General features: G+C 42.6%; 1 protein-coding gene across 7 annotated transcripts in view; it reads right to left on the bottom strand.

The window, feature by feature from the left end:
- Positions 1-27,092, bottom strand: part of LOC116847269 (whirlin) — a 92,043-nt gene that overhangs the window by 47,864 nt on the left and 17,087 nt on the right. For 3 of the 7 annotated variants that reach the window (XM_032822084.1, XM_032822087.1, XM_032822088.1), the window contains exons 2-5: positions 16,669-17,025; positions 15,683-16,053; positions 10,455-10,466; positions 6,886-7,016 (exon numbers count right to left, since the gene is read on the bottom strand). In XM_032822084.1, the coding sequence (XP_032677975.1) occupies positions 6,886-7,016; positions 10,455-10,466; positions 15,683-16,053; positions 16,669-16,997 (843 nt within the window). In that variant the 5' untranslated portion in view covers positions 16,998-17,025. The remainder of the gene's footprint in view (positions 1-6,885; positions 7,017-10,454; positions 10,467-15,682; positions 16,054-16,668; positions 17,026-27,092) is intronic. The other 4 variants (XM_032822083.1, XM_032822089.1, XM_032822085.1 and 1 more) reach the window with 3 other exon arrangements.

Below are 27,092 nucleotides of genomic sequence, written 5' to 3'. Positions count from 1 at the left end.
CTCTCTCTCTCTCTCTCTCTCTCTCTCTCTCTCTCTCTCTCTCTCTCTCTCTCTTCGATCGCGTGTCCTCTCTCATTTATGATAAGCCCGGGGTATATCCTGGAGTCAGCTTTTGTCGAAAGTTTGCAGCGGAGTTTCTTCTTCCTCTCGCGTTCTTCACTTGGAGGGTGGGGATTACTCGTCGGAATTATCGTTGAGTGGGATTCATCCCGTGTTGCGGGCTCCCAGAAAAAGCAGATTTAGACAATTTCGGAGCTTCGATAATATCGACTATCGGTGAATTGCCGAGGCGGAAAAATGTAGCCTCGAGTACGAGCAGTTTTATGACAAGATCTCATATCTGTTGCCTCCTTTTTATCTTTAATCTTAATTTCCCATTCTTATCTTTATCTGAATAATGAATTTATCGAGGAAATATCCTCCGCGAAGTGTTAATAGTCGAATTTTTGTATGTCCTCCTTCGAGCCATTTAAACGTTACGTTTGACTTTGAAGTTTGCTTAAAACTGGGAAGTGCCGAGGAAGTATTAGCAGATTCTACCTGGACGTTGTTGCGCAATTAATCAGTTGAAGGGCACAGTAGCATTAGTCAAAGTTAACCAAAACCTTGTGCAAACTTCCTCCGTGAAATTGTCCACACGTGTCGCGTCGCTCTCCGGCGGCTTCACACGACATTCTTCGGACGAATTCATACCTCGGTAGAAAAGCCGAAAAACAAAAGCTAATTAGAACTCGCGCTAGTAGATGGTAGTCAACAGTTTCTGTTTTTCTATCCCTGCGAGTTCTGACTGGCCTCTGCCTTTCTGTTGTTAGCTTCTCTGCCCGAATTCGCCTTTACAGGGACTTCCAGTCTCGAGGAACGCGAGCGATATTTAGTTAGCCATTATCAGCCGTCTTTCCTCCTTTCAAAAGGGATTCGCATTCGCGGAAGCTCTGTGTATGTTATGTAAACAGAATAAATGACGGGGGGTTCTTCCACGGAGGGCGCCGGGCCGCCTGGCGCCGCCACCTCGTCCTCCCCGTCGTCAAGGAGGTCGGGACGGCAGGACCTCCTTCGAGGAGCCCCACGTTGTTTGTCCGCGCACCCCAATGCTGATCGCGAGCATCTCCTCGACGTGCCATTACGAGATAACGAGCCGCGCCACCACCGTTATCCTTTACGACTCTCCGTTCTCGTCGAACCGAGGGCAATTTAATCCACCGGTTTACGTCTGATCGATGCCGGACAGAAGCGAGGTCCGTCGCGCTCCGCCACCCCGAGGCCGGACTTCGTGGTCGATCGACGGAGGAGGACGGCCGCGATGTCGGAGTGATAGGAATTGAAATATCATTTCGACGGGCGCTCAATATTTCAGTCGGATACGGAGAAGCCGCCAAGGCGCGGCGGCGATGAAAAAATCAGGAGGAAGGACACGCGAGACTTTAATATTAATGCCTTGCGATAGCACGAACTGAAAAAAAAACGCGAACGGAGGCGTGCGCTGAATAAATTAGGAGTCCACTCGATGGACCGCTGAGAAAAGCGAGATTACTTCCCGTGTCTTTATTCCATCATCCCTGAACTCGGTGGAACTCAAAACGGAGAATGTGAAATTGAGAGAAATCGGCAGGATCGAGAAATGTTAATACGCGAAGTTTTATGCATTTTAATAAATCAGTAAGTCACGCGATGGGAAAAACGGAGTTATTTTCCGCATCTTTATTCCATTATCCCTTAACTTAATCAGCGGATTCAAAACGCAGAATGAAAAATTGAGAGACATTGACAGAATTAAGATATTTATGGACGAAATAGCATCTTAATAAATTAATAAGTCGATGGACTGCTTGAAAAAGCAGGATTATTTTCTATGTCTTTCCGTGTCTTTTGATCCCATCATCCCTTAACTCGATTCAAAGCGCAGAATGCGAAATTGAGAGATATCGGCGAAATTGAGAAACGTCAATGGGCGAAATCGTGCCTTAGAAACCAGCGTGGAGACGTATCGGAGGCTCGACGTAAATGCATTTACGCGAAAAGACATTTACAGAGCGAGATGGGCGCAATTTCGTCGGAAAATACGGCGAAGTGCGCGTTACATAAACCGTTGCCGGGAACGCCCGGATTATTTTCGCGTCTGTATATTAGTCCTCATCTCTGCGTCACGAGAATAAAGTATTTCGCGAAATAATGAAGTGACGTCCCGCGTGTATACATACGAATATTGGATTTCACCGGTTTCGCGCAGTTGAAATCTATTTAACGCGGCGAATTTTTATCTCCGGCACACTTGCGAATACAATGAAGATCTCAGTGTTATATGAAACTTGTTTCAGATATATCGCTCGCCCGTGCTGGCGTAAATTTCACGTAATTCTGTAACCGCGAAAAATCCTTGATATATTGCGGGACATAAATTTTCACGTAAAGAATATTATAAAATAACTCAATATTTCATAGTCTTCTTTGTGTAACACTTGTTTGGAAAATTTACTTATAAGAAAGGCGCAGAGCACACATGAAAGCCTGAATGAGGGAAGAGGCTGTCGGAAATATTCTCAAGTTTTTGATATTCATCGCGCAAGAAATTAATGCGCTCATATACTCATGATTTTTCTCGTCAATATTTGAAGTGAAATCGTAATCGATGATATTGTTTTTTGTCTCACCGCCAATGCTGATCAATTAACTACAACATTAGCTAACATCCAAGATAATCTTGTCCCAGTAATAGTTAACAAACGGGCCAAGATTTCAAAATAAGAAATAAATTGCTTTGGTATTAAGAATCAGTTGTATTGGCAAAATCATTCTCCGATACTGCTTTTGTTCGTTGTTGTCAATGTTGGACAGTTGACAATTAAGCACAGCAAGATATTACTCTCTTGTATCGAATCTATAGTGGCACAACGTAGGTGGTCAGTCATCACCACGACAGCAAACGACTCTGTCCTAATGTTAGGTCGTTTAAACATTTCTATGTTAGGTTCTGAATCCCGGTAGATCATGAATTTTGGTGTGAGTCGAAGAAGCTACAAAAAAGATTTTTAAGACAACGATTCTGGCAGTAAGATAAAAGTATCAAAATACGTACCTAATTCTGGACATTTTTATTATATATTTTGGCCTTTAGATACGAATATTTAAATTTTCTACACAGAATGTATGTACATACTCATACTTGTATATATTGAACATTTTATGTCAAATATTTATATTTTAAGACCAAATCGATAAAAATGTCCAGGATTAGGTGTTCAGTTATTGGTACTTTTATTTTAGTATCCAATTTTTTGAAAAATCGCGACGATCTCGCGACTGCGAGATAAATTTATTACGTAACAATTTATTACGCACGCGAGAAATCCCATTAATCCCAAAGTTAATTTCAAATAACGACGTGGTAGGCGGAAGGAGGGGGAAGAAAAGGGGGCTTGCATAAATTCCGAGGGTCATACGCGCGCGTCACACGAGGCGTTGAAATCGTGCTGACCGAGGGGTGGAGGGGATTAAGGGCGGACTTGCTAAATATTTTTACGTCACACATAAACTTTACATCGCGAGCGACGGGGCTATACAGTCGATCGATTCGACGGCGGGAAGGCACGTATCTAGAAGACGACGCAAGGAAGGGTAATCAGGGATGGATATAGCTGCCGCGACCCATTCGCTCACCCTCCCGTGACAGCGATTTTTCCGGAATATCTTCGGCCTAAGTCTTTACAACTCGACCTATATCCTTCCTTTCGTTCCACGCGTCTATCGATTGCTGCGCGATCCTTTAGCATTTCTCCGCGTGCGTCGTACGTGGAAACTCGCGTCACGCAAGCGGCGAAACAAACAAATCGCGCCAGCATTGCTGAAAAATTGTCCCACAGAGGAAATTCGGCGTTTGCCGTTCTCGGCTTCCATAGTCCTGGTATTTTCCCCCGCATAGAGATTTATTTATATCTACACTGAGAGAGAAAATATCTGAAAAATAGAAACACTCTTATTTGCGCTGGGTATCGATAACATACTTAAATCGAAATTCTTTTATTTAGAGAAAATAAATGATTGCTTTCATAAAAAAGCATTTTAAAAAACGCACATTTCCTTATTTAAAAAAATATTTTATATTAGTACAAGTAAACACGTTATTATATACATATCCATGGCGAACAAATGTTTTTTTACTTAAATATTCTCAAATATTCTTTTCTCTCGTTTTATATTTATCTTTATATATTTGTACACACAATTTCATTTCTCACAATTGATTTTACACGCGGTTGTAAAATTATAACTTTTCCATTTCCACGTTTTGAAACATTTGAGCAAATTCGACGAGAAACAATTGGCAAAGAAAGCGGGCGAACAATTGATTTATGGAGATAAAATGAAGTTTCAAATTAATATCGAAGTTAGAGATGAACTGAACGTCTTCGATGTTTGACGTTCACGAGCGCAAACGCGCTGCCATCGTCGGCGGGTCGCTCGCGAGGAATCGCCGGGAACCGTTACGAGGCAAAGTCGTCCGAGTGGAAGGAACTGCTGCGAGGAGTAATCTCTGGTGTAAATGGTCCCGACGACTATCTCACCGCGCATCCAGCTATTCCCAACGGTGCCTCACGAGGCTCAAGACAAAAGACTGTCGAGAATGGAGGCGTCGTCGACCGTCGTGTCTAGTCGGCCGGGAGACGCGAAATCCGTCGGGAAGCGCCGAGTCTCGTGAAGTGGAGCGTAGTTTTTCGCGAGAGAAAACTTCCCCCGAAGTCGGGGGTTTTCTAATTTTCTCTTCGGCCTGGAATCTCGGTCGGGCGATCGCAACTCGCTCGATTTCGGATTTAGATTTATGCAAAACACAATGGCAGCCCTCTCCCTCTCATCAGCGCGCAGATTGGCACTCGAGGATGCGACGCTTAGCTGTATATGCGCGAATATCCGGTTAGTGTTTGCCACTTGCGAACGCCGAGCGTGTGCTGAACGGGCGACAATGATATTCCCTTGGATCGTTTACCTGACAGATCAAAGAGCGCCCTTCGCCGGTGCTCGAGCTCGTGCGAGCTTCTTCGCGAGCGACCCTTCGCAAAACTACCCGCGGTCCACGTGTATCGTAGCTGTCAAAGACGCGCGCAGCTCGTTGACGAGGCATCCATTGTGTAACGTGACTCATGTTGTACGCCGGCCGAACTATTTTCACCCCGATCGACGGGGTGATTATGAGGAGGCGTAGCTCGCAAAAGCGACGGGAACTTCAAAGCGCGGATCGAATGCCGTCACAAAGCCGGCGACTTCAATTTCCGCCGCTGCTTGCGAATCTTGCATGTCCCTTTGATTCGCGAATGAGCAATTAAAGATGCGATATCGTCTCTGTAAAGAGCGATTTCTCGTTATTAAATGGACAAATGAATGTTCAATCGCGAGTTTCGCAAAACGTCGCGGCATCGTCAATCCCTTTGAAGGATATAAGAAGGCAAGAGAAGTTTTTCTATTTACTTACTGTAATCTATTATTTACTGCATCATTTTATTACACTTCCAGCAATGCAGGAATAGACTGCCACTAAAGTCTACCTTTCCAAGAAACAACAAATTTCGCTAGAAACATTTTATAATAATTTGCTCACATTTCAGTTCCTAATGTATGAAGTAACTAATACAGAAAGAAATCGCGCTATAGGCGCACACAGAGCGAGGAGCTAATGGCTGATTACGAGCGCGGTTTTCGTCTTCCGGTTATTTGCGCCGGGGATTTACAGATGCTCTAAGTTTCCTCCCGATTTCCTCGCTCTAATACGGTCGAGAGGGGCGTAGGGGGTGCGCTAGAGCAGCAGGCGATCGATGAGGCCGTCTCTAAGGTCAGTCGTAAATATCAGATGCGTCTGAGCGATTACGTTTGGAGGATCGGGTCTAGAGGCGGCCGTTAGTTCAGCTGACCCTAATTGCTCATTTTTGCTCTCGTCCTTGACTTCGGCAAGACAGATTCCTCCTCCCGACGGTGACATTTCGCAACCGAAGGATCAAGTCCCCGCGGTTTCGTTCGGTTGTTCAAGTCGCAATTTAAACTTGCACTCGCAGCGAAATTATTACTCCGGAAATTCAATTGTCTCGAGAAGTGAAATATTTGATTCGAGCTGGTAGCTAACTCGATGATAAATTTATAGTAACCTTCCGATGAGTCGTTACGAAATTTTAAGATAATTATCTTGATGATTAATAATCTTGCCTGACGAGGTCTTGGGAATTAAATTTCTGGTAGTTAAAATCAAAATTTTAATCGAGAGATGAGAAATACATCAAAATATCGAAAAGATGCACGGAGAGAATTTTAGTATAGCAAAAATTTCTGTAACCAAAAAATAAACATTTCACAGTAATTCACTATCCTCTCATTCTATATGTGCTATTTTATATTAGGGATTGAAATATGCTGTGAAAAAATAAAAAGAAATGTTTCTAATGAAATTTATTGTTTCTTGGTAAGGTAGACTTTACTGGCAGTTTATTTCTATATTACTAGAAGTATAATAAAATTATACAGTAAGTAACAGTAGATTATATAATAAAAGTGTATAGAAAAATTGACATGAAAAAATGATAATATCCTCTCTATATAAGGATTAATTGTCTGAGGAAAAAGAAGAAGTGATTTCGGTGGCGGACGCAGACGCGAATTTTAGGACGATCTCGCAAAACGAGAGATTAATGAAACGTAAGAAGAGAAGCAATAAAGAAATCCGTACGTCGCGAGAACGTTCCGGGAATGGGCTATATTTTTTCGTTTCGCATCTTCTCTCGAGATTCCCGGTCGAGGTCGAGGCTTGTGAAGTGCTGGAGACGATGGTACCGACAGAATTAGAGGATTGTGGGCGACGTTGAGGGCTCGTGGGGGAAGTCGAGATAGCGGACCAAAAGTTAAACTTACTTTGAGGGCTTCCTCGTGAGTGACCGCGCGGAAGGGTGTGCCGTTCACCTCCAGGATGGTGTCTCCTGGCCTGAGTCCAGCGCGCTCGGCCACCGAACCCTCCTCCACCCTCGAGATGTAGACTCCCACCCCTGAAAACAATTCGCAGACTTTCCATCAGGCCGGAAGCTGCCGCGCTGCCGTTTCACGATCGGTGCCAGCTAAGACCTTCCGCCCATGACGCGCCCGAGCGACTTTCATTCCGCTTTATAAAACAAGCTCCCTCGATCCTTCGCGATCTTGGACCCGGATAAATAGGAAGGACTTCTATTTGGCAATATTAAAACGAATACAGAAATCCAAAAACGCGTGACTCGCCCAATTTTGACTTTTATTTTCATAAAAGAACACGCTATGCAAAGTGACTAGGTTTTTTTTCTTTTCTTTACCGATTTTTGCAAACAGATCAACGCTCAAGGTGTCTCAGAACGCGCGTGCGAATGACGTCTCGGAGACGAGACTCGTGGAGGTAGAGACCTCACGCGCACGTGGACGTGATCTCTCGACAATTATCGGGCAGATGTCGATAAATTAACGTTTACATCTAAGATAGAGGGTGACGTGTGTACACGGTGTGAAGGCGAGAGGGAGGACCTGTTGGGTGTTATGTAACAGGCAAATTGACTTTTTGGCAAACTTCCCCGGTATACTTGTTGAATCGGATATAATAAACGCCATGGGCAGAAATATCGTGAAAATAAGAGAGGAGAATGAAAAAAGACGTATGCGGATGCACCAAAGTGAGAAGTGGATACAGAAAACAGCGTGTGTGTATGTTTCCATGTGTGCACACATGTGCGCGCGTGCGTATCTGACTGCTTCGTGTCAGAATAGATGCATGTGTATCTGTATGGGTCTGTATGTATTTATAACAGAAAAAGAGGCATGCATAGATCCTTCGAAAAGTCAAGAATAAATGTGATTGCATCGCATGATGTGCATCGTGCTCGCGTTATGCAGTTACGATATTTCTGTATCGTATATTATTTATGTGTATACGTACGTATATAATGTATACATACGTACCATATGTATATTTATGCACGTTCGTCCGCGAATATTTTCCATTACATTTGGGAAAGCAATAATCGATAGCGGCCGATGGCAGCTCTCCGAGCGGTGCCCGTGAATTTTTGATCCGCGACGATAATGGAGTCTGCACGGCGTGAAAAAATGCTCTCTTGCAGATGACGTGAAACGATAAGACGGCGACGGCACTGATGGAGCTCGACTGACTTCGCGACGAGAGCTCGCTCGCGTCGTGGCTTACGCGAGAGAGAAAATTACATTCCTAATATCTTTTTCGCGTCTCGTGAATCTAATGTTTACAGCGAGAAAATGGTGGATTTGACAGATTGATTGTATTAACGAGACACTCACGCACACATACAAACACACACACATACACACATACACTCACAAAACTAAGCACGTTTTGGTTAAAATAGAGACTGTCCACTTAATTGTTTTGGAGTTCTTGTGAATCTTCTTATATATTTTTTTATATAATTGACTCAATTATCCACAATTAGAAAACACATATGATTGATACGACTCAAATTGTATCGCGAAATCGAAACTATCCAATCTCCTCCAAGCAATCGAAACGTCAATATCATTTTTCGGAGTGGAATTTTCTGCCGGCCTATGTAGTGTCCGTGAGACATCCAGTTGTGTGTGGGAGGACGTGTCTGTCGTGGAGAAGCGAGAAAAAGACATATGAAAGAGAAACAGAGAGAGAGAGAGAGAGAGAGAGAGAGAGAGAGAGAGAGAAAATGCGACTACCAGGGCGCGGAAGTTGGTGAGATTTCACAGTAAGCTCGCCCGCTCGAGCGGTCGAAAGTGCATTAAGGCAGGGCCTCAGGGATTTCCTTCGAATATAAACGAAATCTCCCTTCCGTTGTTCGTGTTGTTAGGATGCTGTCTGACTCGTCTTACGAGGTACACTCTTCGTAGCCGGCGAACGGGTAGGCTCATCGTGAAATCTCACGTACTCTCCTCCAGCCGTTCTGGCGATGACACATCGCACCGCGTGCTCGAATTTCTGCGGCTCATGGCTTGTTTATCGCCTGTTTGCGCTGGTAGCGTATTATCGGCGTCGGTTGTCCTCATTGAATAAAGAATACCAGGGAGGAGCATATTGCGATATACCGTGGGTAATCGATTGTGTTGCATTGGTTCAGTTTAATGACGTAAACTACGTCTTAAGTGACGTTAAGAAACATAATCTGGCGGTATACTTTAAACATCTTGGAAGTATATAGCGAAGGAATATTAATTTTAAAAGAATAATAGAAAAATTATATTTATATTTTGCTCATATTGGTGAGGGAAATAAAATTAGTCACTTGTAATAATTTTCTCTTCAATACGTTTACGCACCTTTGTCTATTCGATTAATTGACAATATTACGTCATAACATTTACTTCGATTCCATAGTATCGATAATCGCATTTGGTTCACTTTCATTATGTCACATCCTTCGCACTTCTAACCAAGGATTTTCTCTTTATGCTCCTTCCTGGTATTCTTTATTCAATGGTTATCCCCGTCGAGGTCAACGCGAATCTTCCGGACGAGAGAGTGAGAGAGAGAGAGAGAGAGAGAGAGAGAGAGAGAGAAATAGAAAGAATCTAACGATCGGTCGAGATGAAAGTAGTCCATGTGTGCAGTTGGTTTTCGTATCGCCGAATGTATTCGCGAGATGGGGGCGCGATTAGAATTTGAGAATTCTCTACGATGTTCTAATCACAATTCAAGTCCTTCAATTTTATTCTACCATCGTCGTATACAAGGTGTTTCGTGCAATCCAGCCGAAGTTTTTCTGGTTTCTTTCTTCACGCGTATTATATTTCCAAATAAAGTCTTTCTCCGAGCTCAAGCATAATTTTCTTTCCAGAGGAGATTTGATTAGAGTTTGAATTTTCCTACACCGTTTGAATTTTCCGCATTGAACGCCTCAGTGTTTGCGCGCCGTTAATGAAATTTACATTTTAACAGAGCTGGTCCAGAAATTATTCAGGAACAGAGCTCGGTTGTGCACTCAGAAATATCATCGCAATCGATGATGATCTGACCCAGCGAATCCGTGACAGATTGCTTTTCTCTCGAATGTTTTTCATGGCTGCACAAACCGATCGAAGATTCGCGTCACGAAGACACCCCACGTACGAAAATCATCCGCAGAGGATGAATTCGCGTATGGCAGGCCCGAAAACGTGCGCGCGAGAAAATATCGATTTCCATTTTAAAAAAATGACACTTCTGTTAAAACTCGACACGCGCGCCCTTCATCGCCATTCCGAACGTTCTGCTTTACGCGCGCGGCACTGCATTTGATTTTGCGAGCTTTGTGAGTGACGAAAGTGTGGGCTCTCTCTTCTACGAGCTCATACACACACACTACACGGATATGCATTGTACACCCATGCAACGAGCTGTCGGCGTGCCAAGTCTAGAGAGAGGAAGTAGCTTTCTGACAGATACTCGTGGTGCGATGCGTTAACCCTCCTTTCTCTCGTTGAGTTACCTGACTGCGCTTCTGGTACAGCGAAACAGAAAATAAGAATGACACAACGCATGTTGGCTTATTCTCGAACCCAGCCGCGGACGATGGCGAAATCCGCAGAAAGCTCGAGCGTCAAGTTCAATGAGCCGACTAGATGCGAAAGCGGAACTGCGCTCCGCGCTATTTCACGGTGAAACGGCGAAGTCGCGAGCGACGAAGCGACGTGCCGCAATTTTGTCAGATGCAAAAGTAATTCTCGTCGCGGATCTTTAATTATACGTATGTGTCTGATGAAAAGTTGTGTATGCGATGAATTTATACGGGATAAATATTTAAAAGAGAATTGCGAGCGAGCTAATTAAGTTAATTCGCGAATTGTCCTCAGCGGCTTTCGCACTCTCAATAAAGCGCAGAAATTTCGCGTGAGCTTTCGCGGGAGGAGCGATTATTAAATCTTTCCCCGTTGCGAAATCGCAATTTCGACGACAGAGAAAGATTTACGCGCGAAGCGTAATGAAACTCTCAATAACCTGAGAAAAAGAGCTCCGCCGGCGCGGGCCGGCACTTTTTCTGACTCTCTGCGAATTTCAGCATCGTTTGAAACAGTTTTTTAGTGGCGCTATCCGCGCGCGGCGGGCAAAACGGACCTTTTGGGACCGCCCGCGGAGAAAGTAAGAGAGAGAGAGAGGGAAAGAGAGAGAGAGTTTTCCGGAATTTGGTGGTTTCACGCTCGAATTTACGGCGATGATAAAGCTCGTCAAGCGATATGGTAACCAGCGCGCGTGTGTGTGCAGCGTCAGTGCGTGATCAAGCGTGAGATTTGACACTCGCAGTCTCCCCAGCGTTCATTGTGACAGATCGTGCTGTCGAATCGTCCCGCGATTCTGATTTCCTCCGTGCCACCCGCATTTTTCGCGAATCTCTTTGAATTCCTCGAAAAGAATCCAAAATATTTATATTTATATTTATATATTTATATTTATATTTATATATTTATCTATTCATTTTTTATTTGCACATCTGCATTCATACGGGAAATATCAAGAAGGAAATATTGCACTGAGAGAAAAGCAATCCAAAAAATAAAATAGTATTTATTTGATGAGCACTGATAATATATTTATTTATATCCGAATTCTTCTATTCAAATAGAACGAGACTGCTTGAGAATGCAGTTGCTTTCGTGAAAAGTTAAGCTTTTTGAGAATGTATATTTTCTTATTTGAAAAATGTTTTGTATATCAGTATAAGTGAATATGCTATTTATCGCGAATAAATATTTTTTATTTCTTAGATATTTTTTCTCAGTGTTGAGATTGAAAGAGATGTTGCGAATCTAAAAAATGTTCGCACTTTTAATGTACTATTTTATACGATAATTGTTCTCTCTAGAGATTCTCGCGGAATAAACAGACACTTTCAATGTCGGGAAAAACATTCGATGAAAATTTCATATTTTCCGAACGGATACTACGCCGGAGAGTGTGTCGCGAGTTAGTCTGGTTTATCTTTGAGACCGCGAGGATTAATAGGTACGAGGTCGTGGAAGCGGATCGCTTTTGTTACTTCAACGGCTTTGAGACAGCACCCTTGCCTCGTCAGGCGGATCCTGCACGAGGTCCTTCTTGCTCAGTTGTGAGGAAACTCTCTGGAAAATGCGCGATGTGCTCATCCCTCGAGAACACGAGTCGGAAAGTGCTTGGAGTTTAACATATTGAAAACTATTAAGGGGACAATCGCGTTAGATCGTGAAGGTAATCCGTGGAAACGGGCGTTTTTTACGTTCTATAATAATCGTTCTTCTCCATTACGGACTTTTGATCCCTTTTGTGAAAGTGGTGAAAGTAAGGAATGTATGTTATGGAAGAATAAATTTCAGATTAGAATTAACGCGATTGTTATTGCACGTATACATTCGAGAAGTGAAGGGGTGGACATTAGAGTTGTTTACATCGAGATTAATCGCGTTACGCTACGAGGCGGCGAGATAAATGGCGGTCAATTTGCGAAATTGCAGCAGCTGCCGTGGGCAACTAACGCGTGGGGAGTTTGTATTTTTTCTTGGACGATCGAGTTTTCCAGAGAGATTACCGAGCGAAACGACGACGGTAAACTCCGGTCGTGCGATTTGCGGCGCAAACGCGTCTCGATGGATCGATAGCTCATTATCGCTTCGGCCATCGAACGACGAACTGACCGGAGTTCCATCCCTCGTGACGAAAGAGTGAAAGAGGCAACAAGAAAAATGGTCAAAAGAAAGGAGAAAGAGTCTACAAAACGCGCTCCCTCTCTCACCGAGTTCGCGTGCAGGCAATCGTCACTGTGGCGGAAAACGGTGCTTAACAATCGTGAAAATGTTTTTCCTCTGCTTTTTCGCCCCGGCGAATGTCACGATGGGAATATTTACTCTCCGTCGCAATCCGCGAATAAATATCTCCTCTAATTCACGTATATCATAAACACGATCGAGTGTCCATTTTCGCTACAGAGTAAACAGATTAATTATTCTTGGATTTTTAAATCCTTATATTTTCTTGTCTCTACGCCTAATCGCAGCGAACTCGCGAATTCAACGATCTCGCGTGGAGACTCCGAGAGAGAATGTCCTGTATTTTTCAGGAGAGAGATAAGGAGCAAATTGAGTCCCATAAAGCTGGCCACACACACTTTTCGTAACAGTAACCGTAAGACGTAACGTAAGAATTGACTAATCATGTTGAGAATCGTCGGATCGTAAGGTCGCCATTTTTATGAATACTCGATCGCAATTGGTCAATTTATATGTTACGTCTTACGGTTATTGTTACGAAAAATGTGTGTGGCCAGCTTAACTCTTCCATTTATTACACAATATGATCGAGGAGGAGGTGTATATAACATCGGTTTGGCATAATTTAACGTCCGCTGTCGCGAGGACTGAAGAGATGCGCGAGGACGATTCGCTGATCATATGCTGAAGCACGCACAAGCGCAAGGTGTCGAGATACGATATGAGTGCCGACCGGGGTGACTTAGGCACGCAGCACGAAACAGTTACAGTTAAAGGAACGATTTGGCAGAAATCAGTGTGAGGCGAGTCATCTGGCGGACCGGTCGATTCATAGAGGAAAATTCGCGCGTCGCGTATACAGACTTCTTCTCAGTAATTTTATACATCATATAACGCGACTTTTGGCGATCGTTTGGTACATGTACCAGGTTGTCTTTGGCCTAGTTTACATAAAAAATTTAATATTTATTATTTACTAAATAACGTGTACAACATAAATATCTAAAATACATTCTGGAGGCGTTCCAGATATATCTGGATATCTCTTGGATATATTTTGGGCATTTGTACTGCATAATTATTTAATATTAAATGTTTGGTGTAAACTTGTTCAACGGCAAGCTGGTATATGTGCCAAACGATTGCCGAAAATCATCTGTAATCAAATGCGTAAAGTCACGTTTTTTTCTAATATCACAATTTATTGAAATCCTTGCCACGAATTTACTTGTTATTTTTTTTATCTTTCGTACCAACCGGTATCATTGCTTTCTTATTAATAAGGATTGTCATAGATGTGAAAATTCATAGCGCGCGAGATTTTGTCGAGATTTATCGCTAAAAGTTTAGCAAAACGTACGACCTCGTATTTCAGCGCGAATTTATGCAGATCTGTGAGGTCGCGAGCGGTCACCTATAGACGGTGTCAATTCGCGGTAACGCGTTTGACGTCAACTTGTCGCAGGCACCGCGATCAAATTTGCGGCGGCATATACTCCGCGCTTACGCTTTAGGTTTAGCAACATCCGCGGTTTACGTTCACGTGAACAGCGTAAAGCTAGTTTAATCATTCTTGATGTTGTAACTATCGACGTTGCACAAACAATCAAGTTTTAACTGTACGATACGTGATACTAGCAGCATCGAGAATGACAGGATCAGCTTTATGCAGCATGGATATTGTCAAATGAATTTTAGATTATCGTACAAACACGCTCAGATAGACAGATAAAATCGGCGCAGCGATTTCAGCAGTCAATTCGTGAGGGCTGCATCCCTCATAAGTGGCTTATATGTTACTCATACACTGAGAGATAAAATATTTAAAAAATAAAAAATACGTATTCGGCGCGACTTAGCTCTGAATTTTTTTAATAGAATAAGAAATAGATTTATCTGAATAAAATAAAATTGCTTTCATGAGAAACAGCGATTTTGGGAAAATGTAAATTCTTTCATTTGAAAAAATGTCTTCTCAATGGAAAAGTATATATATTAATACAAATGAATATGTCATTTGTACACTGTTAAATCCGTAGTGTCAAATTATACTCAATTTGAGTTATTTTTAACCATTCCTATAAGTCGCCACTGCTCCTACTAAATATGTCGTTAATTTAACTAATTAATGGAGTTAAATAATTTAACTTAAGAAATGTATTAAATTTGACTAAAATTTAGTTTACTTTTTATTATGTGCACGTTAATGTAACCTTTGTTTTAGTAAAAAATGACTTAATATTGTTTTAAATGGGTTGATTAGATGTGGTTGTTTTTTTAAACACATGTTTTGTGTTAAAATAGTAAATTTTGACACACATGATAGTTAAAAATAACTAAATATTATTTAACTCAAGAATTTGATTTAAATTTGATCCTTCAATATTTAACAGTGTACCCATCAAATAAATATTTATTTTTTTTTTAGATTTTTTCTCTCAGTATATTTGTCACATAGAATGACAAAATTAAAAAAATAGGAAAAAATTATCACAATTTACCCAAAACAATGTATCGTGTAGTGTGAAAATCCAAGTGTAATCTTATTAAATTTATTGCTGCGCCAACAAAATAAAAAATTCATATCCTTATATGATGTTAATGTTCAAAGATTAATTTAATATGGTATATTTGCTTCATAAGTGGAATTGAGAAAAGAAATTGCAAAGTTCCCATCTGTCTATCTGGGTAGCCGTAGATCCTCGACCGCGTGGTAAGACGAATTTTCACCGAGTGTCGAGACGCAATCTCATATACGGAATATGCCGGTCAGCCTTTTCTTCTTTTACGGTCACACGCTTATCCCTCTTGTTCGTTTACGGTCGCGGATGCAACGCCAGACGACTCGCGCTGAGCGTATAAGTGGCACGTAACACGGCGCGATGACAGATATAACGAGGTGAGGCTTTCTTATTTTTTTTGTTTCGACGAGTGGCGATTAGTTAAGATCTAGCGTAGAGTAAACCGCTGGGAAAAGTACCTCGTTCTCGAGGCACGAAGTACGGCGACGGGGGTAGCCTGAAGGTACTTCGGATCTCACCTGCGTCCTTGCCACCCTTCACGCAGATGCCAAAGCCATGGTGAGAGTCCGGCGGATCTCTCGTCATGGTGATTGTCCTTACGGTGAGCTCCTGTAGACTGAGAGGCTGCGCGATCGGCGACGTAGGCGGGTTCGCGGCGTTCGCCTGCTGCTGCTGTTGCTGCTGCTGCGATTGCTGCTGTTGCTGCTGTTGTTGCTGTTGCGAGCCGGTGGTCGGCGTGCTGCGAACCGCCGAGACGCTCGCCGGACTGGACGCCGGCGTCCTCCGGTCGCCTTGACGACGCTCCGACGTCACGCTGTTGCCAAATAGCCTGCGGGACGTCGAAAATTATATATGTTTGGCGCACACATTGTCGCCTGATATATGTGCGTAAACATTTAATGTCTCATCGAGGCGAATGAGCGTGAGTTAGCTAAGTGTAGTTCGGAATCAAAAATCGCGGAAACCTTCGGGTCTTTGATTGAAGATCGCCAGATCTGCCCAAAGTCTTTCCAACTCTTTTCCTCCACACTGGAAGAAGAAATGGTTTTTTTGGCGGAAATTATAATCATTCCTGGCATCAACCATAGATTTTGTTCTTCCAACGAAAAGGTAACGGCGATATAATGTTATTATTGCGAGTACTATAACACTACTCATTGCCAAACTGCACCCCCTGCTTATAACCATCTCATTGTGCAATTACAGTCAGCAAAAATTACAGTCACAAATTGCAAACTTTTCTTTCGGTGTACAAGTCTGATCCTTCAGATCATCGGCCCCATCACCTTCCGGGTTCCGGCGCTTATCGTGTTAAGCTTCTTTGCGTTCGAGGACACCCTTACTTAAAATAATTAATCGAACCGCGACTTGTGTGCGCGTGCGGGCGCAAGTGTAGTTGTTCGCCGTCATTAGACCTTGCTCGTCGTTTTCGAGACGCTCGTACCTGAGCACTTGTTCCGGGGAAATGGCACCGGTGCCGGCGGCGCCGTGACCTCTGTGCCTGTACGGGGTCGCGTGCGAGGAGTGATGATGGGGCGCGCTGGGCGGCCTCTCGACGATGGTGTAGCTGGTGCCGGGTGGGCTGTAGTAGCCGCGGTGTTGGCCTCCATGGTGCCTGCTGGCCGGCTCGAGGTCCTCGGCTTCGTAGCAGCCGCCGGTGCCGCTCCTCAGGAAGTGAGAACCGCTGCCGCCGCGCAGGAAGTGCGTGCCGGTGCCGGCGCCCCACTGCAACTCCTGCAGCTCTGACCCGTAGTCCTCCGTGCTGCTGGCCATGCCTCGGGCGGTATCAGCTCGGTCACACCTGCCGGCCAAGCGAGCACGCGAGCCAGTCAACCGGTGGAATTAATCGCCCGCCGCGTGGAAAATATGCGAACGATTCTCTCGCGAATTCGCGCGAAAACAGCGCCGAACAGCGCGTGCGATTGATTGCGGGGATTTGAAGGAATTTTAGCAGATTAAGCAGAATAAGAGAAAAGGAGAGAGAGAGAGAGAGAGAGAGAGAGAGAGAGAGAGAGAGAGAGAGAGAGGTCCAAGTGGAAACACGAATACTTTGCCGATAATTCTGGGCCAGGGATTTTTAGCGAGAGTCGTCGTGGAAATTGGGAAATTCTGTTTCTAATCTTGAAACAATTTGAGAAAAACAGCAACAGAGAGCATAGTAGTAGCACAATATGCATGTAGCGTTATTATTAACATTGACACTATCCGAGTCGAAATTTTGGTTGCACATTAACCTTACAAATTCCGTCAAACAAGGTACTATATAGGTTATATTATCTGACTTTGATGCAATAAATGATCACTTAATATCATTTTCTGTATATGGAATTGTTCTTAAGAAGGACTTCAGAGTTATTTAATCTCTTAATTTTAATCTCTCTTTTAATTATATTAATATATATAATAAGTATGCAAGGATAAGTAAAAAATAACGAACATCCTTTTTTCTCATAATCTCTTTATTATTTATTTCTCTTCATATTGGCTTTGGAAATATATGTATATACCGCGCACACACATATCTCTATACATCTGAAAATATAACGACGCGCCGCAATCTACGTTCTGGCATCTGCATCTCCCGTTTCGGCTCATCGATGCAGCATCTTGCTCCTAGTTGCACCGTCACGGCACTCCAGGTACTGCTTCGTGGCATTGACACTCGCGCAGATGCAATTCAATCCGAAAAACACGTGTTAATTAATCGATCAAACGATCCTCCGCGGTCGACAGTTCGATTAGATATTACAAGAGGCGAGAAAAAGTTCTGTGTAAAATGCACAACTCGGCACCGCGGAGAAGCTGGCGAAGTTAGCACGATACTCGCGAAAAAAGTGTCGTGCACACTCTGACAACTTTTTGCAATTCTATCTATAGATATAATCAATCAAAATAATTTCTTAATCTTCGAAGCAAGCACGACGCTCGTGGAAAAAATGTCGTACGTCGAAAACAAGACGGAAGCTTCATTCAAGACGGAAGACAGTATTACATACTGATAGTATTACATACTATGAGAATGTCGTGCTAACTTCGAAGATTAAAAAATTATTTAAAAATAGATAGCCGTCGAAACTCTTATTAAATTTGATCGTAGAAACTAGAACTCTGTTAGAACTAACTAGAACTCTGTTAGAACTAACGAGAACTGTCAATAGAACCAGACATAGTCTGCATGATATTTTCTCTCGGAAGTGTCGTGCTGAGTGTACTATTCGAAGTTTATGAAAAAAGCATAATTGTTGAAATTTTTTTTCTTAATTAGACATTTTGATAGAATTCGATCAGAACTGAACTCTTGCTAAAAGTAGTAATATTTATTTTTTGTGCTTTAAAAAAAAATGTCATGCTAAATTCGCGAAGTTAGCACGACAATTTTTCATTTGCTGTTTTTTCGATATTAAAAACGCAAAGTTCTTTTTGTTTTCTATCTAGAACTCTAGAACTATGAAAAGTGTTAATAGAACTATCAGTAGCGTAGCCAGAAAAAGTTTCGAGGGGGCTGTACTTTTTATTTTTGACGAAAAAACGTCATTCGAAAAAATTTTTCTCACATTTAGCGTAACCCAGAAAATTAATTTTGGGGGCGAGGGGCTGCAGCTCTCTCAGCCCTCCTGGCTACGCCATTGAGAACTGTTATTGTTTTTTTTTAATCTGTAAAACGTGCTTCACAGGCGCGCGCCGCGCGATCCGTTACACGCTCCCAACGGCCGCGAGCGTCATTCTATGTTTGTTTAACATCCAATGAGATAAAGATAGAATGACGCTCGCGGCCGTTGGGAGTGTGTAACGGATCGCCCAAGACAGTAAACAAAAAAGGCAGAAACGTAAACACAGCCCGCGTCAATCGGCGCAACCGTCGTCGCTCCACCACTCAACGGCCGAGTAATGACAACAATCAATATGTCAAAACACCACGAGTCTTCAAGGCGGTCGCACCTACCTGCCTTCGCGCGACACGTGTTTTCAGTTCCGGGCCGGCGAGCGACGCACGTGTCACAGGCTCGTGGTGTATCGGTTATCATCCTCCTCGAGTGATTAGAATATTTCGTCGGTCATCGAGATATTTAATCGGACTCTTGTCAGCGTCGCGTTGCTTAACACGTGTGTCTTTAACCGCGAGTGTCTACGCGAGTGTCCAGTGCCACGATGGAGTAGCCGAGATGCTGATCAGGATGCTGAGATAGGGGACGCAGGGCTGTGGACAACGACTGTATATTTCCAAGGTATGCGAAATAATAATTTATTATGCAAAAGGTTTCTCCGTTTTTAACGAGCGAACTTGTCGGCAATAACCGAGTCGAAATTGAAGCCAGCATTCATAACGCGCGTCATGATTTGATGAATTATTGTAGCTCTATTACTCCTCAATTATTCGTTGAACTGCACCCACGCATATTGCATTATTCTGTGCAACAAGAAATGTTGATACGAACAGCTGAATGACGTTCATAAATACGAACTTGTAATTAATTATGCTTTCGTCGAAGATTGTAAATAATTCGCAACTGTGAATACTGGCTTTAGAATTTAATTTGAATTTCGCAAATATCTGCTGATTTTTACGTTTAATAATGCTTCTTCAGATTTCGAGTTCGTTTACATATAATTATACAAAGTTCTCCCTTTGTTTCTGTTTAACTTTTTTGTTAGTACGAAATATTAATTTAAATTTCTATGGATAAACACGGTAAACGCATGTGTATCCACACAAAGCATTATTGGGCACATAACTGTCAGTTTTGCTTTTACAGTTTGCTCTTTATCAGCTCTTTTAAGAGCTTTAAATTCCATCAGGAATTCCAACGTCAAAAGAAGAGCAAAAAAGAGATTATAAGAAGAAAAATGTGTGTTGTTTTCTTTTTATTTCCTTACTCTCACAAGTTAGTTTTTATCATATTAAATATTACATAAATTTAAATATTAACCCTTCGTCTGCATTTCTGAGTCGAAATTTTGGCCCTATATTAAACTTTGAATTCTGCAACGCAGTAAAAGCTAAGTTAGCAAAACAGGTTTAATTGATACAATTTACTCTTACTTTAACTCTGATGTCAAAAATTTTCCTTTTCACTTTCTTTAGCATCTAAATAAATATTAAATAAAATAGTGAGACAGAAAAGATAAAAATTTCGACTTGGGTGGATTAAAGAGAGTCAAAAGAGATTATAGATTTCCGAATATCAAAATAGATGTCCAATAGAATAGTAAGGCTGAAAGTAGAATCAAAATTTCGATCGTTAGTCAATTTTGGGAACAGTTGAAATTTCAATTGGTGCAAATTTTACTAAGAAAAAAAATGACAAACATTAGGTGCTAAACGACGTTCTAACAACACTAAGAAAAAACACTTGAAAATTTATTCATGGAATATAAAGTTTACTTCTGTGAAATAAAATTCATTTTTGTGAACAGACTTTATATTCGACAAGTAAACTTTATATTCGACAAGTAAACTATTCTTTTCTCAGTGTAGAGACCTGAAGTAATGAGAAAAATTTTTGGCCCAATTTTTTTACTCATACATGGGAAAAAAGTGGTACTTTCCACGGAGCAATCCGCGTTAACGCAAAACAGAGTGGTAGACGGAGGGTTAAACAATTCTTCTGAAATGAGTCTTTCTCCAAGACTCGACATAGGGAAAAAACGACGCCGAGTGATTATTTGTTATCATCAAGGTAAGACAATGGTTTGTGTAATCTTGAGATTTTTCATCAACCCTTCAAGTTCGACAGAACTCGCAGGGTTGATGTAGAATCGAAATTTCGACTCGGTGTGTAGCAAGGCGTGCTACAATAATGGTTCTCCAGGGTGTGAAAATCGAGTGATAAATTCGCCTAATCGATCCGTTCTTCTCATCTCTACCTATTTGCTCGTTTAGTTCGGTATGAAGTAACTTCGTTCGGAAATATAGCTCTCGAACTCGCTCCGCGGCAGGAACAACTCTCGCGCTCGTGCATCTTCTGATGGCAAATAGTAATATAACATGAGGTCAATAATAACGACTCTTGACTCAAGCGAGCGACTAAAAGTGGCCGAGAGGCGAAAGCCGCGGCCTGAATTTCAGGGATGCCGCCGTTCGATCGATCGGGATTCTCCTGAATTAGTTAGGACACAATGCGGCCTCCTCGGGAGAGACAGTTTCATGTTGGCGAGCGAAGAGCCCCCGCGACATTCAAATGCCACGCGTCGGAACGCGACTAAAATTTTCACCGCGGCGACCCTATTCCCGCGGACTGTCGCGCTACGTTTCGCGCGAATGCGAAATCCTCTCGCAAAACGTGGACATTTCCGTCGCGGAAGCTCCTCTCGACCGGCTCAAAGAAACAGAGTCTCCGGGGCAAGTCGATACGCACCGACCAAGTCGCGCGCGCTTTTCTCTCAATTCCAATCTGCGTGCAAAAAATCGCCATGGAAATTCATACGCTCGCAAAAATGAACAAAATAAAAGTACCAATTCCGCGTACTTAAGGGTACTGGAGGGTCAGATTACCTGAAAATTGTGCCTATTTTTTCACAATTTTTTATGACAAACTGAATGAATATGCAAAAGTGTTATTTTGACATGTATTTATACAACATATAAAGAGAAGAAAAATATTTAAATTTTGATGATCAAATATTCAATATAAGTGTATATATATTGTACATGCAATTAAAATATATTTTGTTTTTCTTTTCAAGGTCGTCATTTTGTAGTAATATCTTGACTCTCGGTGGTTCAATTAATTTTAAGTAGAAAATTTCCATAAATTTGTCGTTATCGTGTGAACCATTATAACAATTATAATAGAAATTGAGTAAAAGTTAACAAGATTGAAAATATCTTAATGGAATATTATTAAATTGTCAGTTCTTTAATAATAAAAAAATTAATATTTCAAAATTAAATATTTTCATGAGTTTGTCAGCGGTTCACACGATAACGACAAGCTTACGAAAATTTTCTACCTAAAATTCAGCTTAATTGAACCACCGAGTCAAGATATTATTGTAAAATGACGACCTTGAAAAGAAAGACGAAATATATTTTAACTGTGTGTACAATACACTTATATTGAATATTTGATCATCAAAATTATATTTTTCTTCTCTTTATATGTTGTATAAATACACGTCAAGATAACACTTTCGCATATTCATTCAATTTGTCATAAAAAATTGTAAAAAGATAAGCACGATTTTCAGGCAATCTGATCCTCCAGTTCCCTTAATCCTGGACATTCTTATTATTTTGGTATTTAAGTACGAATATTTAAATCTTTAACATAGAATGTATGTATATACTCAATGTTTGTATATATATTTAATGTTAAAAGTTTAAATATTTATATTTTATAAGACCAAAACAGTAAGAATGTTCAGGATTAGGTGCATGTCCGGGCATTTTACCTTAATCCAGAATTGCTCTCTCGCGTTTGTCTCGCGACCTTCCTCGCGTCAAATAATCCCTCCGCCAAATATAGCCGATAATTCGAGTTGGCCGGCGAGCGTCGATTGTTTCCGCGCTAATTCGATCACGTTGGTGTATTAATTAATTAACATATTAATGACGACGAACGGAGACGTGAATTTGCGGGGAATCGACGGCGCAATTTGCGATGCATCGCTGTGCGGTTAATCGGCGAGTCTGGTGGTTACTGTGGAATTTAGGGATATCGTTGATTGGACGACGCACGAAGGGCTCCGTGACAGAGCGACGCGCGCGGCAGTGCACAATGGCGGGATCGCGTAATTGGAGAAGGCCGGCCGGACGCAATCAGGATCTCTCTGGTCGTCCTCTTTTAGATTCGCGCCGGACGTCTCGCCGAGGCGCGCACAGCACCGCTGAGTCGAGCAGTACACGAATATTGTCCGCGACTTATTTTTACGCGGCGCGCGATCGATCGCGCTTTTTTCGCTGTTATTATGATCGGACGCTGCCGTGACGCGGGCCGATTACGTTATCGATCGCGCTAAAACGCGAGACGGGAATAACGAGACAATTAAATCCGTCGTGGCGGAGACTTCCTTGTCGTGACCGTCTAGCGATCCGAGATAGGATCTCCACGTGAGCCCGGGCTCACCCGTCGGCCAGTAATGGCATCATTTTCTGGGACAAACCCGCTCTAACGCCCTAATGGCTTCAGGAAGTCTTCCGTTATCGCAGGAAGAAAGTCCAAAGTTAGCCCCGTGAAGATGATCGCTGATAAAACCAGCCGCTGCATACGATGTTCCTGCAGCCCGCGCCCCGCCACCTCGTGCATTTCCCCGGTCGATTTTGCACGCTCGTATTCGAGGCGAATTCGTCAACGTCATGCCGTTCATCGACGGATGAATATTTAGCGCGTGAATCACTCCTGGGGAACCAAACGAGCTCTTGTCCGAACGGTTAGGAAATTGAGCAATCTTTTAAGGAATCTCTTATCTTTTATTATTATTCCTTCGTTCATTACGAATTGGTTATAGTTGTGCCAGAATGATGAAACTCACAAACTTGGGATTTTTTAATTTTTGTTTCTTTTTTTAATCCATACGTCATAAAACAGAAAAGATCCCAGCATTATGAGCGCCTAAAATTAGTGAAGAACAGTTTGTAATTTCTACTAGTTGTGCCTTTCCTTAAGTAGTTATTTTATTCATTTTTATTCATTTTTAAGAGAGTTTAACTCGTGAATAAATATCCTTTGATAGAACATTGATCAGACGATTGCGAAGAACCTCAGTGTTATGTTTTCACGTATCAAACTTTCATCTTCGTTTTTGCCGAAACGTACTTCGTGCTGGTTGGATCACTCTCGCCTAACTACGGCCAATTAACATCACGATAACCGTCGACACAGATGGTTATTTAGCGAGTAAATTGTACGAAGTAAGTAAATGAATTTTTTACGAACTCTAAATGAGAAATGTGAAATGAGAGATGTGAAATCAAAAGAAATTTTATAATTTCATTTATTATTATTATTCATTTATCGTTTTGATATCTATCGCGATGTACACTTTGCGCGTTTCTCTGATCGACTTGGGAGGGAGTCTGTGTTTCAAGCGAATTCATCATTGTCGCGACAATCATCCGTATAGAAGGATATTTAGTAGATGAATTAACCCGGGAAGTAATTATTAGTTTTTTCCGAGAGAAAAAAACTCCAAGGAACTTTTGTATTGTTATTTCTTGTGATTTTTTTTTATTCCTCTCGAGTGTTTCAACGTGTAACCGCAAGCTATACTTCTTGCGATGTGATATAAATGCGCACGTTCATAAAATGAGTTTGCTCGTATTTCGCTCAATTACACAATTACGTCATTAACAGGCCGAACGTGCGACTTTTTGCGTGAATAACTTTCGGAACGATAACGCGAATACGACGCGAAACTACGTGGCTGTAAACGAGCGCGACTTTTCGTCCCAGAATTTTGCACCTTCTTCGCGCGGACGACGGTGTCTAATCACCGCAAGTTGCATCACGAAGTTTCGCGAAGGCAAGCGCGCTTGGCTCGATAATATCTCCGATTCTGCGACGGTTCAATTCGCGCTGGCATGGAATCCGCACGTCTCGTTACTCCGCGTGCCGCCCCCTCGGATTATCCCTCCGCAAATTTTCTCTCATCAACCAGTATCGCGCCCGTCCTACCCGACGACAATCGCGAGCCAACCTTGACACTGGAAGGAAGGAAGGAAGGCAAGCAGGCAGGCTCATTCGTCGAAGGGTTGCTCGCCCCCTCGTTGGCTCGCGCGTTGGAAGTCGCCCCCGGACGTTCCTGGGGGGTCGCGCGCTCGCTGACGGAGGAGGAGAGTGGTGGACGGTGGACGCGAGGGCGAGGGGAACGAGCGGTGGCGGCGGCGAGGCTCGTGTCGTCGTGTGTCCCGTCATGTACGAGGGTGGGCCGATCAATACTGCGGGAACACCTGAAGCCGGCTTCATTCAGTCGCCTCCGCCGCCGCCGCCGACGCCACCCTCCTCCGCTTAAACGACCGCGCGCTAGAACTCCGCGATTACTATAGCCTCGGGGCTATAGTACACGCGAGCCACGCTGGCGGCCAGCTGTATGTGCCCCCGTGAGGGGGAAAGCCGTATTTAGAGGCCACGGTGGAATAACGCCACGCTACGACACAGTATACAGAAGAGAAAGACATTCTTGTTTAGAAAATACCTGTATTTCGGACATACTAATCTCCCAATGAGATTACGTAGCATTAGACGGACATCAGTTGTACTTGCAGGAAAATATTTTATTCAAGGGAGAGACATATCTGTATGCTGATTATTCCAAAATAATTTTTATGGATGAAAAGCACAAAATACTGGATTGAGAATATGTCGGAAATAAAGATCTTTTTCCGAACAGGAATGTCTTTTTTTCTGTACGATGTTGCTCGATTTTTTACCTTTGCAACGCCGAGAGTACTTCGTGAAAACTGTCTTTTGCCAGAGAGATATATTTAGAAAAATTATTTATATGTATTGCTGCCAGAATTATACACGGAAAAAAAAGATTTGGTTGAATTAATCAAATCTGAAATATCGAATATGAAAGATCCAGAAATTCCGATTGAAGTAATCCGAATTCTATTTAAGTTAACCAGACCAGACATGTCTGGTTAAATAACCAGATATGTTTGGTTAGTCTTTCAAAAATCTTGTTAACTTAAATAGAATTCGGGTTACTTCAATCGGAATTTCTGGATCGTTCATATTCGACCAGATATTTGGTTAATTTAACCAAATCTTTTTTTTCCGTGTATAAAACAACAATTACTATAAATCATGGTCAGGAGAGAAAACTACTTTTTTATTAAATTGTGCTATAATGTTAGTGGCAATAACGATGTTGTATGTACGTTACTCCACTATCATTTTCGTGTTAGAACGACCAGGCGATGTGATTGGAGCCAAAAATAACTAGAATTTCGGTCAGATCAACCATTTTTCTCTCAGTGCAGGAAAACGACGGGGTTGGGAGGAAGGGATACCGACAGGCGTGCTTACTTTTGTTGACACCCGTTGCGAATCGATAAACCAGGTAAAATTGTCGGGGTCAGAAGGGGGAAGATGAAATTATAATGAAGCAGAGTGCTTAACGTTTCACCGTTTACTTCGCGCTCGGTTCGCCTCGCGCGAAGTTTAATTGGGCTGAAGCGAAAGTAATTATAAGTAAAATCCGAAGCGCGCGAGGATGTGGCGACGGCGGCGGTTCCCTTTTGGGAGATCGCAGTGCGATCTTTGGAAGTGAATATCAAGAGAACTCGTAGACTTCGTTATACACGCTCATGACGCGTGGCTCGCTAAAATAAATTCCGACTCCCGAAGCGCGAGTGGCGCGTGTCGAATTAAGAAAGACGCCTGTTAAAATTAGAGCGTTATTCTCGCCGTTAGACCTACGAAGACGCGTGTTTAGAATTCTCGACTGCGGCGCGCGTGTGAGATGAATTTATATCAGGGATGTTTTCTCTCCCTCTCTTTCCCTATCTTTCTTTCTTTCTCTTTCTCCCTCAGGATGGACCGTTTCGGGCACGCGGGCCGATAACTGTCTCGACAAAGGTGAAAGGTGACGCAATATTTTGCGCGTCATCCTGTTTCCTTTTAAAGTCGCGCGAGCGAGCGAGCGAGCGAGCGAACGTACGTGCACGGACGATGTAAAAGGGCGATTTTTCAGCCGCGTGTATCCTTTTTGCTCGGCCGATATATGACGTATCGGTTACACGAGAGCGAGCGGTAAAAAATGTGCGCGACGAAACGTCGATAATAAATCGCGAAAGTCTGCACCCAGTTGTTCGCGACCCCGGCGAAAAACGTTTTCGCAACCGTTTGCGAGAGAGAGAGAGACAGAGAGAGAGAGAGAGAGAGAGAGAGAGAGAGAGAGAGAGAGAGAGAGAGAGAGAGAGAG

Source organism: Odontomachus brunneus, unplaced genomic scaffold (genome assembly GCF_010583005.1).
Source record: "Odontomachus brunneus isolate Ranch 3 - 2012 unplaced genomic scaffold, Obru_v1 Obru_scaffold_076, whole genome shotgun sequence".
Classification (NCBI taxonomy): domain Eukaryota; kingdom Metazoa; phylum Arthropoda; class Insecta; order Hymenoptera; family Formicidae; genus Odontomachus; species Odontomachus brunneus.
The sequence above is the reverse complement of the archived record's forward strand: the minus strand, read 5'-3'. Positions and strand labels throughout refer to the sequence as shown.